At 42.7% G+C, this 14,360-nt stretch overlaps 3 protein-coding genes and 1 pseudogene across 4 annotated transcripts in view; 2 read left to right on the forward strand and 2 right to left on the reverse strand.

Moving 5' to 3' along the window:
* The first annotated feature begins 177 nt into the window (after window positions 1-177).
* LOC133413548 (uncharacterized) overlaps window positions 178-14,360 on the forward strand; it is a 142,576-nt gene continuing 128,393 nt past the window's right edge. Inside the window, exon 1 of the mRNA XM_061698056.1 lies at window positions 178-560. Coding sequence (XP_061554040.1) covers window positions 178-560 — 383 coding nt within the window. The remainder of the gene's footprint in view (window positions 561-14,360) is intronic.
* Window positions 2,991-3,627, reverse strand: LOC133413549 (histone H1-like; annotated as a pseudogene).
* Window positions 4,892-5,203, forward strand: LOC133413943 (histone H4). The gene has a single exon (XM_061698884.1). It carries the CDS (start codon window positions 4,892-4,894, stop codon window positions 5,201-5,203), a length of 312 nt encoding a protein of 103 aa, XP_061554868.1.
* Window positions 7,895-14,257, reverse strand: LOC133413542 (zinc finger protein OZF-like). Of its 2 annotated transcripts, XM_061698049.1 has the most exons (3): window positions 14,220-14,257; window positions 13,459-13,640; window positions 7,895-9,851 (listed from the first exon to the last, which is right to left on the reverse strand). In XM_061698049.1, the coding sequence occupies exons 2-3, from the start codon at window positions 13,574-13,576 to the stop codon at window positions 8,686-8,688; spliced, it is 1,284 nt and encodes a 427-aa protein (XP_061554033.1). In that variant the 5' UTR covers window positions 13,577-13,640; window positions 14,220-14,257; the 3' UTR covers window positions 7,895-8,685. The 2 variants fall into 2 exon arrangements, with proteins under 2 accessions (XP_061554033.1, XP_061554032.1); XM_061698048.1 differs by lacking the exon at window positions 14,220-14,257 and having other exon boundaries at window positions 13,459-14,211.

Consider the following 14,360-nt stretch of genomic DNA (forward strand, 5'->3'; position numbering starts at 1 on the left):
TTGGGGGAGATTGGGTTCAAACAGGCCCCCGAAGTGCAAAGACCCCTCCGCTTTTCAAGCCTCTTTCCTGGTTGGTCTGCCTCGAGCGTCCCGCGCATTCTGCGGCTATTAAAGGAGGACTTTGAGCACCGAAGGGCACATTTTCTTCGCGTTATCACTCCGGGAAGAAGTATCAAGATGAGCGGAAGAGGCAAGACCGGCGGCAAGGCCAGAGCAAAAGCCAAGACTCGTTCCTCCCGTGCCGGACTGCAGTTCCCGGTCGGTCGCGTCCACAGGCTGCTGCGGAAAGGGAACTACGCCCAGCGCGTCGGCGCCGGCGCTCCCGTCTACTTGGCGGCCGTGCTGGAGTACCTGACCGCTGAAATCCTGGAGTTGGCCGGGAACGCAGCCCGCGACAACAAGAAGACCAGGATCATCCCCCGTCACCTGCAGCTGGCCGTCCGCAACGACGAGGAGCTCAACAAACTCCTGGGCGGAGTGACCATCGCACAGGGCGGCGTGTTGCCCAACATCCAGGCCGTGCTCCTCCCCAAGAAGACCGAGAAGGCAGCCAAGTCCAAGTAAAAGTCCACTCCGACGCCGCACTAACCCCGAAACGGCTCTTTTAAGAGCCACACACTTTCCTATAAGGGCGTTTCATTCCCTTAATTGTCCATACTTGTCAATGAGTAAGAAGTTCAAATCACAATGACGAACATAATGCAAAGTTACCAAACGCCATTCAGACAATGCAATTAATAAAGGGACAAACTAACACAACAGTGCCTACTAATCTTCGTCACTGTAAGGATATTACTGTTAAATCACTTAAGTGCCCTTATATTCTCCAGAAAACACATTGTGCGGAAGCAACGTTTGCATAAAAGAGTGAAACTAAAACCAGGTTATGTCATCACGCTAGAATCGATCTGATAATGATACTTGGTATTAACACTACTGATATTCTGATAGATCCTTCCACCAGAATCAGAATCATCTTTATTTGCCAAGTATGTCCAAAACATACAAGGAATTTGTCTCCGGTCGTTGGAGCCGCTCTAGTACAACAGACAGTCAATTTATAGAACACTTTGGAGACATAAAGACATTGACAAAAAACAATTGTGCAAAAAGATGCAGAGTCCTCTAGCACTTAGAGCAGTTCGAATGACTAATATTGCAATAGTCCGGTGCAATGACCATTGTGCAAAGGGCGCTGAGACTTCAAGGAGTGTATGCGGTTTAAAGTGACGAGGAGTCCGATCATCTGGGACAATGTTGGTTGTGCAAATGTTACAGATACTCCTCAAACAGTGTGCAAATGGAGCAGATGCTACTCTGGCACGAGTGGCCAGTATATGCAAATAGTGCAGCATGGCGAGACAACTACAGTGAGTGCACGAGTAATACATAATTGGCCCCACAGAAATGTGACAACGAACTCAGTCAAAAAAAAAATTTAAAAAATTGCCAGCTTGTTGTAATGGAATTATAGGTTAGGTGTTTAAGAAGTTGATCGCAAGAGGGAAGAAGCTGTTGGAATGTCTACTAGTTCTAGTTTGCGTTGATCGGTAGCGCCTACCTGAGGGAAGGAGCTGGAAGAGCTGGTGACCGGGGTGCAGACGGTCCGAGAGGATTTTGCACGCCCTTGTCTTAGTTCTGGCAGCGTGCAAGTCCTCAATGGTGGGTAGGGGGGTACCGACAATCCTTTCAGCAGTTTGGATTGTCCGTTGCAGTCGGAGTTTGTCCTTTTTTGTAGCAGCACCAAACCAACCTGTGATGGAAGAACACAGGACTGATTCGATGACCGCTGTGTAGAACTGTCTCAGCAGCTCCGGTGGCAGGCCGTGCTTTCTCAGAAGCCGCAGGAAGTACATCCTCTGCTAGGCCTTTTTGAGGACAAGCATTACTATTTACTATTATTTTTATTTAGGGTCACATCGTTTTTGTTGTTTTTTTTGTCCCCTCCCATCCCCCATCCCCTTCAATAAGGTATCAGGCTTAAAATGACGGTAGAAGAAAATAAAAATCGTCTAAATTGTGAATGTGGTGTACAAAAACAGCACACATCCATAATTTTTAGGGGTGCTACTTCATATACAGATATAGCTCAATAAATGACAATATGGTAGGTTAATTTACATCAGTATTCACACATTATATACATTCATTAAACTTGGAAAAATACTTTTCAGAGGGCTAATTAATTTGAGGTTTTTGTTTGCTCCAAACTATAATCAAAATTATATATTAAAAATAATGAAATATTTAACTGAGTGTAGTGAATCTGAGGATGTTTGTTTTCTTTTTTTGAATTTAGCTACCTCACTCATATAAGCTTTTGACACTATCTATTAACTTCTTTTATGGAAAACATTCAATTGTCTGGGTGAACCCAAACTTTGGAAGGGTAGGCTATCCTTTACGAACATACACAAAACGAGTCTTTCCTGAAGCGACATTATTGCTCGACTGTTATAATTTATACATTATGCCAATGAAATAAGGATATAAACAATATGACAGACTTGCATTTGTTGCAAAAATGAATAAAACACATACACACAACTGACAATATCATTTAAGATTAAATTAAGAACGCAGTGTTTGAGATTTGTTATTGCACAGCTTCAGCACGTGTGGTCATGTCAAATCATAGAGTGCATTATTGGATCATCCAAAATATGTACTGTTTGTAGGGTAACGATAATGGCCCACCACGCATTTGATGGTGGCGGGTCGATGGCCAAACATTTTGTGTGATTGTGCCACCGTAATACTGTGGATGAGTGCCTCACGCAGTGCAGACTACTGCAAACACATTGCAACATTACAGGCATAATTGATTTATCATGTTGGGAGAGATTTGTTTTAACAAAAATCAGTGTCACTGTCAGCACGACTTCATGACGCGAGTGACAGCGTAAAAATAAGTTTACGACGAATAACATTGCTCTTTTTTGGGAATGTGGCGGCTCTTAAAAGAGCCTTTTGTTGAGAGGAGCGTTGAATCACTTCTTCTTCGGCGCTGCCTTCTTGACACTTTTGGGCTTGGCCACCCTCTTTGCGGGACTCCTCTTGGCAGCAGAAGCCTTCTTGGCCGCGGGGGCTTTTTTGGGGGCCGCCGTCGCCGCCTTCTTGGGGCTCTTGGTGGGCTTCTTGGCCGCTTTCTTGGGCGTCGCAGCCTTGACGGGCTTCTTGGCGGCCTTCTTGGCGCTCGTCTTCTTGGCTGCGGCCGTTTTGGGCTTCTTGGTCGCTGTTGCCTTTTTGACGGCGGGCTTCTTGGGCTTGCTGGGGGTCTTCTTGGCCGCAGCCTTTGGCGGGCGCTTTCGCCTTCCCCTCGGCCTGCTTGTTCATCTTGAAGGAGCCAGAAGCGCCGATGCCCTTGGTCTGGACGAGAGTTCCCTTGGTGACTAAGTTGACGACGGCGGTCCTGACGCGGGACTTGTTCTTGTCCACGTCGTAACCGGAGGCGGCCAGAGACTTCTTGAGGGCGGCCAGAGAGACGCCATTGCGCTCCTTGGACGCGGCCACAGCCTTGACGATGAGCTCGCCGACGCTGGGTCCGACCTTCTTCTTCGCGGGCTTGGGAGCCTTCTTCTTGGTCGCTTTAGCCGCTGTAGCTGGAGCTGGAGCTACTTCTGCCATGATGGTCGGTTCAATGGACAATTGCTTTTCCCAAGCAAGAGGCTGGACTTAAACGCACCATGAGAACCGTGGAGAGTCAATCGGGCACTTCGCTGCGCGGCGCGCTGACAAACTCTCCTCACTTGTGTTTTCTCCGCACACTTCAAATGGTGAAAGATAACAACGGAAACTATTTAAATCGCCGACAACGACTTTAATAGATAACACACTTGTGTCTCTCCCCATCGAGGTTGTTTAAATGTCTTGTACTCCTTGCATTTTCTTTGCAGAGCTTCCAAACGTCACCTCTTCACTGTCGTGAGCAGCGCTACTCGGGGAATTTCCTCACTTATTTCTGCAATAAAATGATTTTTAAAAACTCACGATGTGACAAAAACCGCTTCACAGATGAAATAACATGTTCATCCACGGACTCAAAGTCCAAAAAGGCGTATATTGGCGATGATTTGGGAACAAAACAACGTTTTCTGAGGGCAGCAAACACACGTCATGACTGAGACCTTTGACTCGTGTCTGTTGGCATCTGTTAACACTTCGCACGTCTTTAAACTTTAAAAATAATACCTTTATGTCCAAGTCAGGAAATATGTGTGTCTGTCTCTGTATGGAGAATTTACACATATAGCTGATGTATAAATACAGTATGGATAAGGAACACAGTACATGTCCAGTTAGACTTAAAATAATTTTGGGTATAAAATGTGTGTCTGTAGTCTATTCCTGTGCATAAAACCCCGCCTTTGATAACATCAATGGCTAATTAATTCTTTTTTTGTGAATCAATTTGAATATCATAAGACGCTTTTGAAAGTAGCAATTATTGTACTTTCCATTTTGTTCAATTATGGTCTGACCATAAACCTTTTTCAGATCATGTTTCTTTTGTTCGATCTATTTAATTAGGTTAGGGCTATATTAAGTTAGACACTATGAATACATCAAAATTTGTTCAAGATGTTGCTATAGGATACATCTATTAATAAAGCAGTACTGTAATAATTAGTAATAAATCCTAGCATCACTTTCACCTCTGCCAGTGAGGAAAAACAAATGGAAAAACAACGGTGCTCCATTGAGCCAATACAGTCAGTATATGTGCTTTTAAGTTTTAACAATCAACCGTGTTAAGGCATAAACACGCGCGCGCACACGCATACGCGGACGTTACGTCAGCTCTCCTCCTTCAGGTCCGCAGTCTTGTTATAAGAACGGCCGTCCGTGACGAAGTCTTTCATTCTAAGCTGTAGGTTACAACTGCGCAAAAATGTCAGGCAGAGGCAAAGGTGGGAAAGGTTTGGGGAAAGGCGGCGCTAAGCGTCACCGCAAAGTTCTCCGTGATAACATCCAGGGGATCACTAAGCCCGCCATTCGCCGTCTGGCTCGCCGCGGCGGAGTCAAGCGAATCTCCGGTCTCATCTACGAGGAAACTCGCGGCGTCCTCAAGGTTTTCCTGGAGAACGTCATCCGCGACGCCGTCACTTACACCGAGCACGCCAAGAGGAAAACCGTGACCGCTATGGATGTGGTTTACGCTCTCAAGAGACAAGGCCGTACTCTGTACGGTTTCGGCGGTTAAACTCTTCAGGCGTCCCGTCAACATTTAAACCAAAGGCCCTTTTAAGGGCCACGCACTGATTCATCTCAGAGCAATTTTTGTACGTGATCGTGTCTTTATATCGCTCCTTCATCATACTCACAAAATGTAATCACAGGACGTGAAAGTATGCTACACGCGTGTAATCTTGCTTATACTAGTTATCTGCATTCTAAACAAGATACGATGAAGTACTCCGTGTTACTCATTTAACTTTTCCAGTACTGTATGTTTTCAAGTATAGGATATTTTAGTTGTATAGTGTTTAACTTTTAGGTGCAATAACTTTGCATTTAATCTTAACCAACAATTTGTTTTAAAACGTTTCGGTGGGGAAAAAAGATCATGTACCATACATTATTATTACTATTTCGTTATTTACCAGCTTTTTATTCCCCCCAATGTTTAAGTACTGTGTTAATGTTCAAATATTAAATACCTGTATACGTTTTAGGACTATAACCTCCTTCGTTTTTGATGAACGTTGCAACTGTAGTTTTAGTGTTGGTCATCGTGGTGGTGCTTGGGAAGGTAAGTATTCTTGAAGTGGAACTTTGCGTCAAAAGTTTGAGAAACACTAAGAAGATACTCATGAAATTTTAAGCTTCGTAAAAAAAAAAAAATATATATATATATATATATATATATATATATATTATTGTGAATTACATTGGCTTTTTGTCTCGTTTCGTTTGTACTCACTTTGGCGATATTAAATAGAATAACATTTTTTTTGTGTGTGCACAACAAATAAGCTTCTGTTCGGTTATTGTGGAGGGGGGCGGGAAGGGTGAAGGTCTAACCGCCAAAATACGTCACATGTCCTCTTTCACGTCCGAAACGAGTGCAGCTGAGGCTCGCTCTCCAAGCTTGCGATGTCGTCAGCCAATCAGAGAGTGGCGCTGGCACAGCGCGCGAAGCACGACCCCCTCTATACGAACCTTGGCTTCCGTGATGAAGTCCTCCATTCTACGCTGTAGGTTATAACTGCGAAAAAATGTCAGGCAAAGGCCAGGTTATTCGTCGGTGAGGTAAACAAAGTTGTGTATTGTAGTAAAATAATTTGTTGCTTAAAAAGTGATGTGCTTTGTTTTACAATTAATCACTGAGTCAATTATTTGAGAGAAAGAAAGAAATGTATTTTAAATTTAGTTTTTTTGCACATCTTCAATGTAATAAATTAATACAAATACGGTAAAGATGAGATTTTGGAGGTTATGTTTTAATACCAACACCATTAGTAAGTCTTCAGTCAATATTTGATTTACCTTGTCAACATGTCATTGTTTACCACTTTTGACCACTGGGGGGCGCACTGAAGACCTCAACCACTTACAGTACCACCAGAGGCCTAGCTCGGCCGACCGAGCTGAAGGGGGCCAGAGAGATTTCATGGGAAGGACTACGGATTCCCAATTTCTTCACAAACCCTGACCAGTTGATTTCAGATGTATTGATGACTGAAAGGGGGAAACTGTCAAGTGCAAAACACATTGGGCATCAATCATTACGTGAATTAAATGATCTAATCAACTTAATTACTATGGAGAGATAGCATTACTTATCAAACATGAAGATTAAGTGACTACCAGTCTGTGTTCCAATTCTTTGTATTTCTTAAAAACAGAACATCTTTTGAACCTAACGCATTATAAATGGCCATGGCAAGAACAGTGACACAAAATGGCCACTAGATGACAGCGTATAACAGCAAATGAACAACAAGCCGCCATGCTGTAATATATAATAATCCAACCAAAACCAGCAGACTTCAACAGCTTTCCTTCTTGCCATTAACTTCTGTAACAGTTAAATTACAATTCCATTGTGACATGCTGCCAATTTGGCACATGTCTGTTGAGACACTATTACATTATTCGTGTACCAACTATAGCAGTCTCGTCACTCTGCACTATTCATATCTGTTGTTGACCAAAACTGGGCACTCATGTAACTTGAGAACTATCTGCACCCCTTGCACAATTGTCACTGTTCCGGTTATCACACTTTAAACTGCTCAAATTCATTGAGGACTCTGCAACATTTGCACAATTGTCATTGCATCAGCATTACCACATTACTGGTAACATTTCATTGCTCAGTGACTCCCCATGGTGTGTTTTTATGTCCTAAAAGTAGATTTTGTGACACTGACTGTCTGTTGTTGTACTACAGCGGCTCCAACGACCAGAGGTCGTTCCAAATTTCTTTTCTGACTTACAAGCAAGCTGTTCATGTTTTTGATAGTGTTTCCTTTCATTACTTTATACATATTGCTGTTACATTCAGTTGCTTCTGATGTCGCATTGCATTGCGATGTGGTTTTGTGTACGTGTGTAAACACTTTTTTTTTTTTTTAAGTTGGTGATTGAGCGGGGGTCGTGGAAGTGATAATGTGGTTTTGTTGTCAACTTGTATTTTATGAATTATTTTTTTGTGTTCGTCTTGAGAGCCCCTTCGAAAAACACTATGCTGGATCTCAAAGGGGTATCGTAAATAAAATTAAAATTAAAATTAGATCATGGCACATGGAAGTCTGCCCAGTCCAATTCGCGGTGGATGGATCAGGCCCCGGCTTCCCTCTCGGCAGTAAAGGAGAGGGATCGACAGGCGATACTGAAGAAGACTTCGCTGATACAAGCTTTTTGAACAAAGACAAATTTATTGGTCAGCAAGCAATATGCAGTATCTACCAACAGCCACAGCAAAGTGGGAGAGTCTCATTTAATTTTGCTGGGCGGCTATCCCTACAAAATCTGTAGGGATGGCATGCCTTCTTCTAACGCCTACAGGCGGTCAGCCTTTGTGTAAATTCCAGACTCCTAATATAGTTGTCGTCAACTTTCAAGCACCTTCCTTGATATACAAGTTGCTATCAGTTTAAAATTGGACAGCATTTGATTCAGTATCATATTTTCCATCTTACCCCAAAGAGTCCAAGCTTCCTCAGTCTATTTTAGTCAACCATTTGTTTTAATTATTATTTGGTATGCACATGACAAAAAAAAAACATTGGGCAATGCAGATACATTGCTTTAAGGGTTTTAACACAAGTGCTAATTCTCAATACTTGCCCACAGGAGGCTTTTAAGAGGGTACATAGAATATAAGACGGTATATAAAACACAAGAAAGTAAACAGAATAAGAATACAAAAATGTAAAATGTTTAAAATCTGTGTCATCGTCATCAGTTTCAAGATTAAACATGCCTGTGAATATTTGCATCCATCCAGGTCATTTCATTGTCAGGGCCTGAAATCGATCGCAACTGTACTGTTCTGGAATATGTTGTACATGCACACAGGCTAGATAGGACAGTTCAAGTCCGAAGTTAGAACTGTCCGAGCTAGTTTTGGTACATGAACTAATGCAGCATGCTCAGACGACAGGAGAAACATAATCAGAGAAAACCAGAACACAGTTGCGATCGAGTCAATGCCCTGAGTTTATAAACATCTATCTTTCATTGATCTGTACTATATTCACCAGCACACTTGTGATTCTTATACAGATTTTCATAAGCAAATCTTTGACCACAAACTGAGCAGGTTAAAAGTTTCTCTCCAGTGTGCCTTTTTATATGTGCTGTCAAAGTGTGTCTTCGTTTGACTCTTTTACCACAGATGGAGCAGGCAAAAGGTTTCTCTCCAGTGTGTTTTCTTGTGTGTCTTTTTAAGGTTCCCCTTTCAGAGAAACTTTGATCACAAACTGAGCAGGTAAATGGTTTTTCACCAGTATGTGTTCTTGTGTGTCTTTTCAATGTTCCCCTTTCAGAGAAACTTTGACCACAAACTGTGCAGGAAAAAGGTTTCTCACCAGTATGTGTTCTTGTGTGACTTTTCAAGTATATCTTATCACTGAATCTTTGCCCACAAACTGAGCAGGCAAAGGGTCTCTCTCCAGTGTGCGTTCTCGTGTGTATTATTAATTTTCCTTTATCAGTGAAGCTAAGACCACAAACCGAGCAGGGAAAAGGTCTTTCACCAGTGTGTGTTCTTGTATGTTTTCTCAAATTGCCCTCCCAAGAGAATTTTTTACCACAAACCGAGCAGGCAAACGGTTTCTCTCCAGTGTGTGTTTTTGTGTGACTTGTTAATTTTCCCTTATCAGAGAATCTTTTACCGCAAAGCGAGCAGGCAAAAGGTTTCTCCCCAGTGTGGCTAATCATGTGACTTTTCAAACGGCTCTTATACCCAAAGCTTTTCTCGCACTGTGAACATTTCCAGCGTTTGTTGTTTGTGTGACCTGTCTTATGACCCTCAGACTGTTCATCATCATCGTGAAGAGAGTGTGACGTTGTGCCGTCACTATCTGATAGTGGAGCTATGAGCCCGTCTGCTGATGATTCCACACATTGGACTCCTTCACCTTGTGTTGTCATGTGTTGACTTGAACTACTGCTTGGAGGCTCTGCCCCGCTGTTCGCCACACTTTGACCTTTACCTTCATTTTCACCTTTCAAATAGATACCAGTCAATGGAACCTTGATGATAAACTCCTGCTCTTCCTCTTTAATGTGCAGGAACTCTTGCTCCTCCTTTTTGATGGCGCAAGACTCCTGCTCCTCTTCCTCTTTAACGTGAGGGGACTGTGGCTCCTGCCACTCAGGACGAAGAGCTTCACTGGCATCTGCAAGGCATAAGCAGACAAACGCACATGGGCCAAATTTCATTTGTAACTTCCTCTGTCTTCCGACCTGCTTACATGTTAGCGCTTTCCGCCAGAGATCCCATCGACATTTCATGGCCTCGCAGCCAATTAATGATAATGTCATTGACGCATCACATGTCAATTATCTATGTGTCTGAATAATTACTCTCACAAACGTTTTTGCAGTGAGAAGAACACCACAGTACTGTGTTTTGGTACGATTTGGAGATTAAGCGTAATTGCGTCGGAGACCCTGGGGATGCCGGAGGAGACGACAGGGACGGTGGACGAATCCCCCGAACATGTAGCGCGTGGCTGCGACTGCACATTAAAAAAAAAAAGTCCCTTGAATTTCCTTAATTTGAACATGTACATCAGTTGCACTTGATTAAAATGTGTTGAAATGACATAATTTACCCCTCTTCTCCGACAAAATAAATAAATTAAAATGTCAGTGTTTGTGTCCTCTCTTGTGTATTAAAATAATAAATTGAGTCATCAAAAAGGACTCAAAGTTTTTGATATCCTCTTTGATATGCAGATGTGCTTCGATTTGAATGCAAAAGATTTATTACAAATACCATCCATACAACATTTATGCATGAACCTTTATCTCACAGGGCTGAGTGTATGTTACTGTATGAGCACATTTGTTATGAGTAATAGAAATACATGGTATTAACCTTGTGGGGTGATCAGTCAGCCACATGTGCTCCCACCACCCGAGAGAGTAGTGTCACCCATGATCGCAGCGATTCTCTCCTCGAACGGGATGAGGCCCTCCGCGCCTGACTATTGTAATGGTCTTCTGACTGGACCCCAAAAGAGCATTAAACAGCTGCAGCTCTTACAAATGCTGCAACTTGAGGTCAGAGCATATTACTCCAATTCTAAAGTCTTTACATTGGCTCTCAGTCAGCTTTAGAATATATTTTAAAGTTCTGCTACTATGTCTATAAATCACAAAATGTTTTAGGTCCTGAACACATGAAAGTAATGCTAATGGAATATTAACCCAGTAGGACTCTGAGATCGACAGACACAGGTCAAACAGTGGAGGACAGAGTCCAAAGCAAACATGGTGAAGCAGCATTTAGCGATTATGATGCACACAAATGGAATAAGTTGCCAACAGAAGTGACGTGGCGGCACGGTGGCGACTCGTTTGAGCGTCAGCCTCACAGTTCTGAGGACCCGGGTTCAATCCCCGGCCCCGCCTGTGTGGAGTTTGCATGTTCTCCCCGTGCCTGCGTGGGTTTTCTCCGGGCACTCCGGTTTCCTCCCACATCCCAAAAACATGCACGAATTGGAGACTCTAAATTGTCCGTAGGCATGTCTGTGAGTGCAAATGGTTGTTTGTTCCTATGTGCCCTGCGATTGGCTGGCAACCAGTTCAGAGTGTACCCCGCCTCCTGCCCGATGACAGCTGGGATAGGCTCCAGCACGCCCGCGACCCTAGTGAGGAGAAGCGGCTCAGAAAATGGATGGATGGAACAGAAGTGACGTCAACTCCAAGTGTGAATGTTTTTAAGTCCAGGTTAAAAACTCTTCTTTTTCCCATGCTTTTTAGAGCATTTCCACTTTTAAATGATATTTCTTGCACTGTATGCTGTTTTAATTGTATTATGTTTTTTCTCTTTGTTTTAAATATTTAAGATGTTTTTTTCTTTTTTTAAATGCTTTTAATCAATCATAAAGCACATTGAGTTACCTTGTGTATGAAATGTGCTATATAAATAAATTTGCTTTGCTTTGCTTATTATAGTTGCCTTAAAAAAAAAATCATCTCATTATCCTGGCATTTAGCAAACAGAAATAATTTTGGTAATCCTAATTGGCCGAAAACAAGAAAGGTTTAGTTTCATTTCATGTCACAGGCAAGAAAAGTTTTTGTCCAATCAATGACTGTACCTGCTGTGTGCGCCTTGGACTCTTAGGGGCAGTCCGGTACGATGCATGCATATAACGACTCACTTAATGTAAGCTTTAAAAAATAATAGTACCGAGTAGAAGAAAGTTGCGATATAACGTTAATAAGCTTTTCACAGCGTATGAAGAATATATGCCCGTGAGTATTGTTATATTACCTGTCTGTATGTGCTACTATGATGTTTGTGTGCGAATATTTGTTATTTGAAGGTAAGTCCCTCCCGTGATCAATTGCTAATATCAGCTAACCCGTCAGTAGTTTTCTCCATTGACTGTTAGCATTAAGTTGGAGATTTCTAAAACAATGTGGGTCTTGTATTTAAATGCAAAATGAGGGAAATTGTTTTTTTGGTTCGCAAATCTACCTCACAGTTCTAAGGACCCGGGTTCAAATCTGGCCTCGCCTGTACGCAGTTTGCATGCTCTCCCCGTGCCTGCGGGGGTTTTCTCTGGGTACTCCGGTTTCCCCCCGCAGCCCATAAACATGCGCGCTAGGTTGACTGAAGACTCTAAATTGCCCGTAGGTGTGAATGTGAGAGCGAATGGTTGTTTCTTTATATGTGCCCTGCGATTGGCTGTCAACCAGTTCAGGGTGTACCCCGCCTCTTGCCTGAAGATGGATGGCGATATTTTCCCAAAATATATCACGATAAACCATAGTGTCCTTTTTTTAATGCCACTGATATAATGATATTAGAGCTTAATAACCCAAACATAATGACTCAAGATAAATAAAAATATAAATAGACTCAAGCGCTGTTCACAAAAATTGCACCTGAACAAATATTAAAGATTTGATACAGAGAATCATTAATGGCTTAACAGGCAATATACAGCCAATCAAGTTTCCAGTTGGATAAGACAAAGTAACATCAACTCTTTCAGTGACGGAAAATGTCAACGGAAATCCACGTTTTTTTTAATAGTGGGGGGGGGGGGTTGGCCTGCTCTCCTGTGATTATTAAGATGGCAAAGTATTTAAACGAATGATGATGTATGGCCAGTCGACGGCAGCAATGGGTCTCTTTCGGATGAGATCACCATGGGTTGTGAGAATGACAGGCGTACAGACATCTACCAAATAGATGAGAAAAAATATAAATCTAGATCTACCAAATAGATGAGAGAAGATGGCAACGTGGGTCAATTCGGACACTAACAAGTACGATACAACGGCCTTGGGTTGCCTCGTTGAAAAGCACTAAGTTGCACATATAGCTCAGTGTTGGGTTTCTCAATGTCTTGGTCAAAGTCGCAAGTCTGTTGAAGAAGAGTCACTGCTGTTCCAGTCCAAGTCGAGTTGCACGTCTTGTAGCATATTGTCGAGTCTAAAGTCATCAAATTCATGACTCGAGTCGGAAAATACAGATTGCGGCTTTAACAACAGCGAATAATAATGTGCACATACTTTTTTTTCCCCCTTCCCACACACCATGTTCTGACTTCTGACTGGGCATAAAACTAATCTTCTGAGATGCGGCCTCCGCCCTTGGTTCCACGTCACGAGGGGAACACCACAGGGCCACATAGCACACATTTTTGTTTTTTTTTGTATCTTAATGTTTTATTCAATGCAACGTCACACAGCGCCCGTAAACACATGGATATTACCGATATTAAAAAAGTACTGCTCCTGAACAAGTGAGTGTGAACGAACCTGTGCGTAAACCAACTGGAAGCTTCTTGCAAACAGCGTCCAGTGGCTGACGTTGTCTTCGGTCCTCATTTGTTCCGCAAAGTTCCTCCTCGTACTCAGCTGTCCTCCTCGCACACATTTTCACGCGACAATGATAACACTTCGCGCCGCGTTGATCACAAACGCGTCCCTTTTGTTAGCAGCTAAAAAAATAAAAATAAAAAAAGCTAAGCTAGGCTAAAGTCAGGCCGCGAAGCTTCGACGTGCACCGAGACGAGTTGAGCCGGACACGAACATTTAAGAATTGATGTTTTAGTCCAGCGAAGTAGTGATTGGGCGTAATACGTCGTCGCGGATGCAGTGGGTTCATTCGGTACAAATTCAGCGAAATTTAGTGAAGCGCGTCGAAGCAAGTGTGGCGATTGCGCAACAATGACAAAATCGTTGACGTATGCGGAAATACATCTGCAGCGGGGAATGGTCATGAACGCACTCATCGCCATAATCACAACATTGCGAACGTGCATAAAACATAAATGCAGTGTACAAGTAAACAATAACACGTTTATCTGTCTATTCTTTTTTGGGTATGCAAGTAAAAGCTTAGCTCAGAAGACACACGATGATAGCAACAACTTGGCATCCCGAGGCGAGCTGGGCTGGAGCAGCGTCATACTGCACCAAGAAACATCCCAACGATGTTTTGGTCCTGTTAAGTGTACTAATAATAAACTACATACAGTGTGTAATGTAGATTATCCAAAATAATCAACACACTTCACCTGGCTCTTACTTGCTGTGTTGCTTTTGTATTTCGTCAAGTTACATTGTGTCACTTTCACCTCCCTGCTTCCGGTAGGGTGTTACAAAATAAGAGCACGCCGCTTCGTCTTCTATTGATTTTGAAGTGATCAGTGGTGTTC

The sequence above is a fragment of the Phycodurus eques genome, chromosome 15 (genome assembly GCF_024500275.1).
Source record: "Phycodurus eques isolate BA_2022a chromosome 15, UOR_Pequ_1.1, whole genome shotgun sequence".
In the NCBI taxonomy this organism is placed as follows: domain Eukaryota; kingdom Metazoa; phylum Chordata; class Actinopteri; order Syngnathiformes; family Syngnathidae; genus Phycodurus; species Phycodurus eques.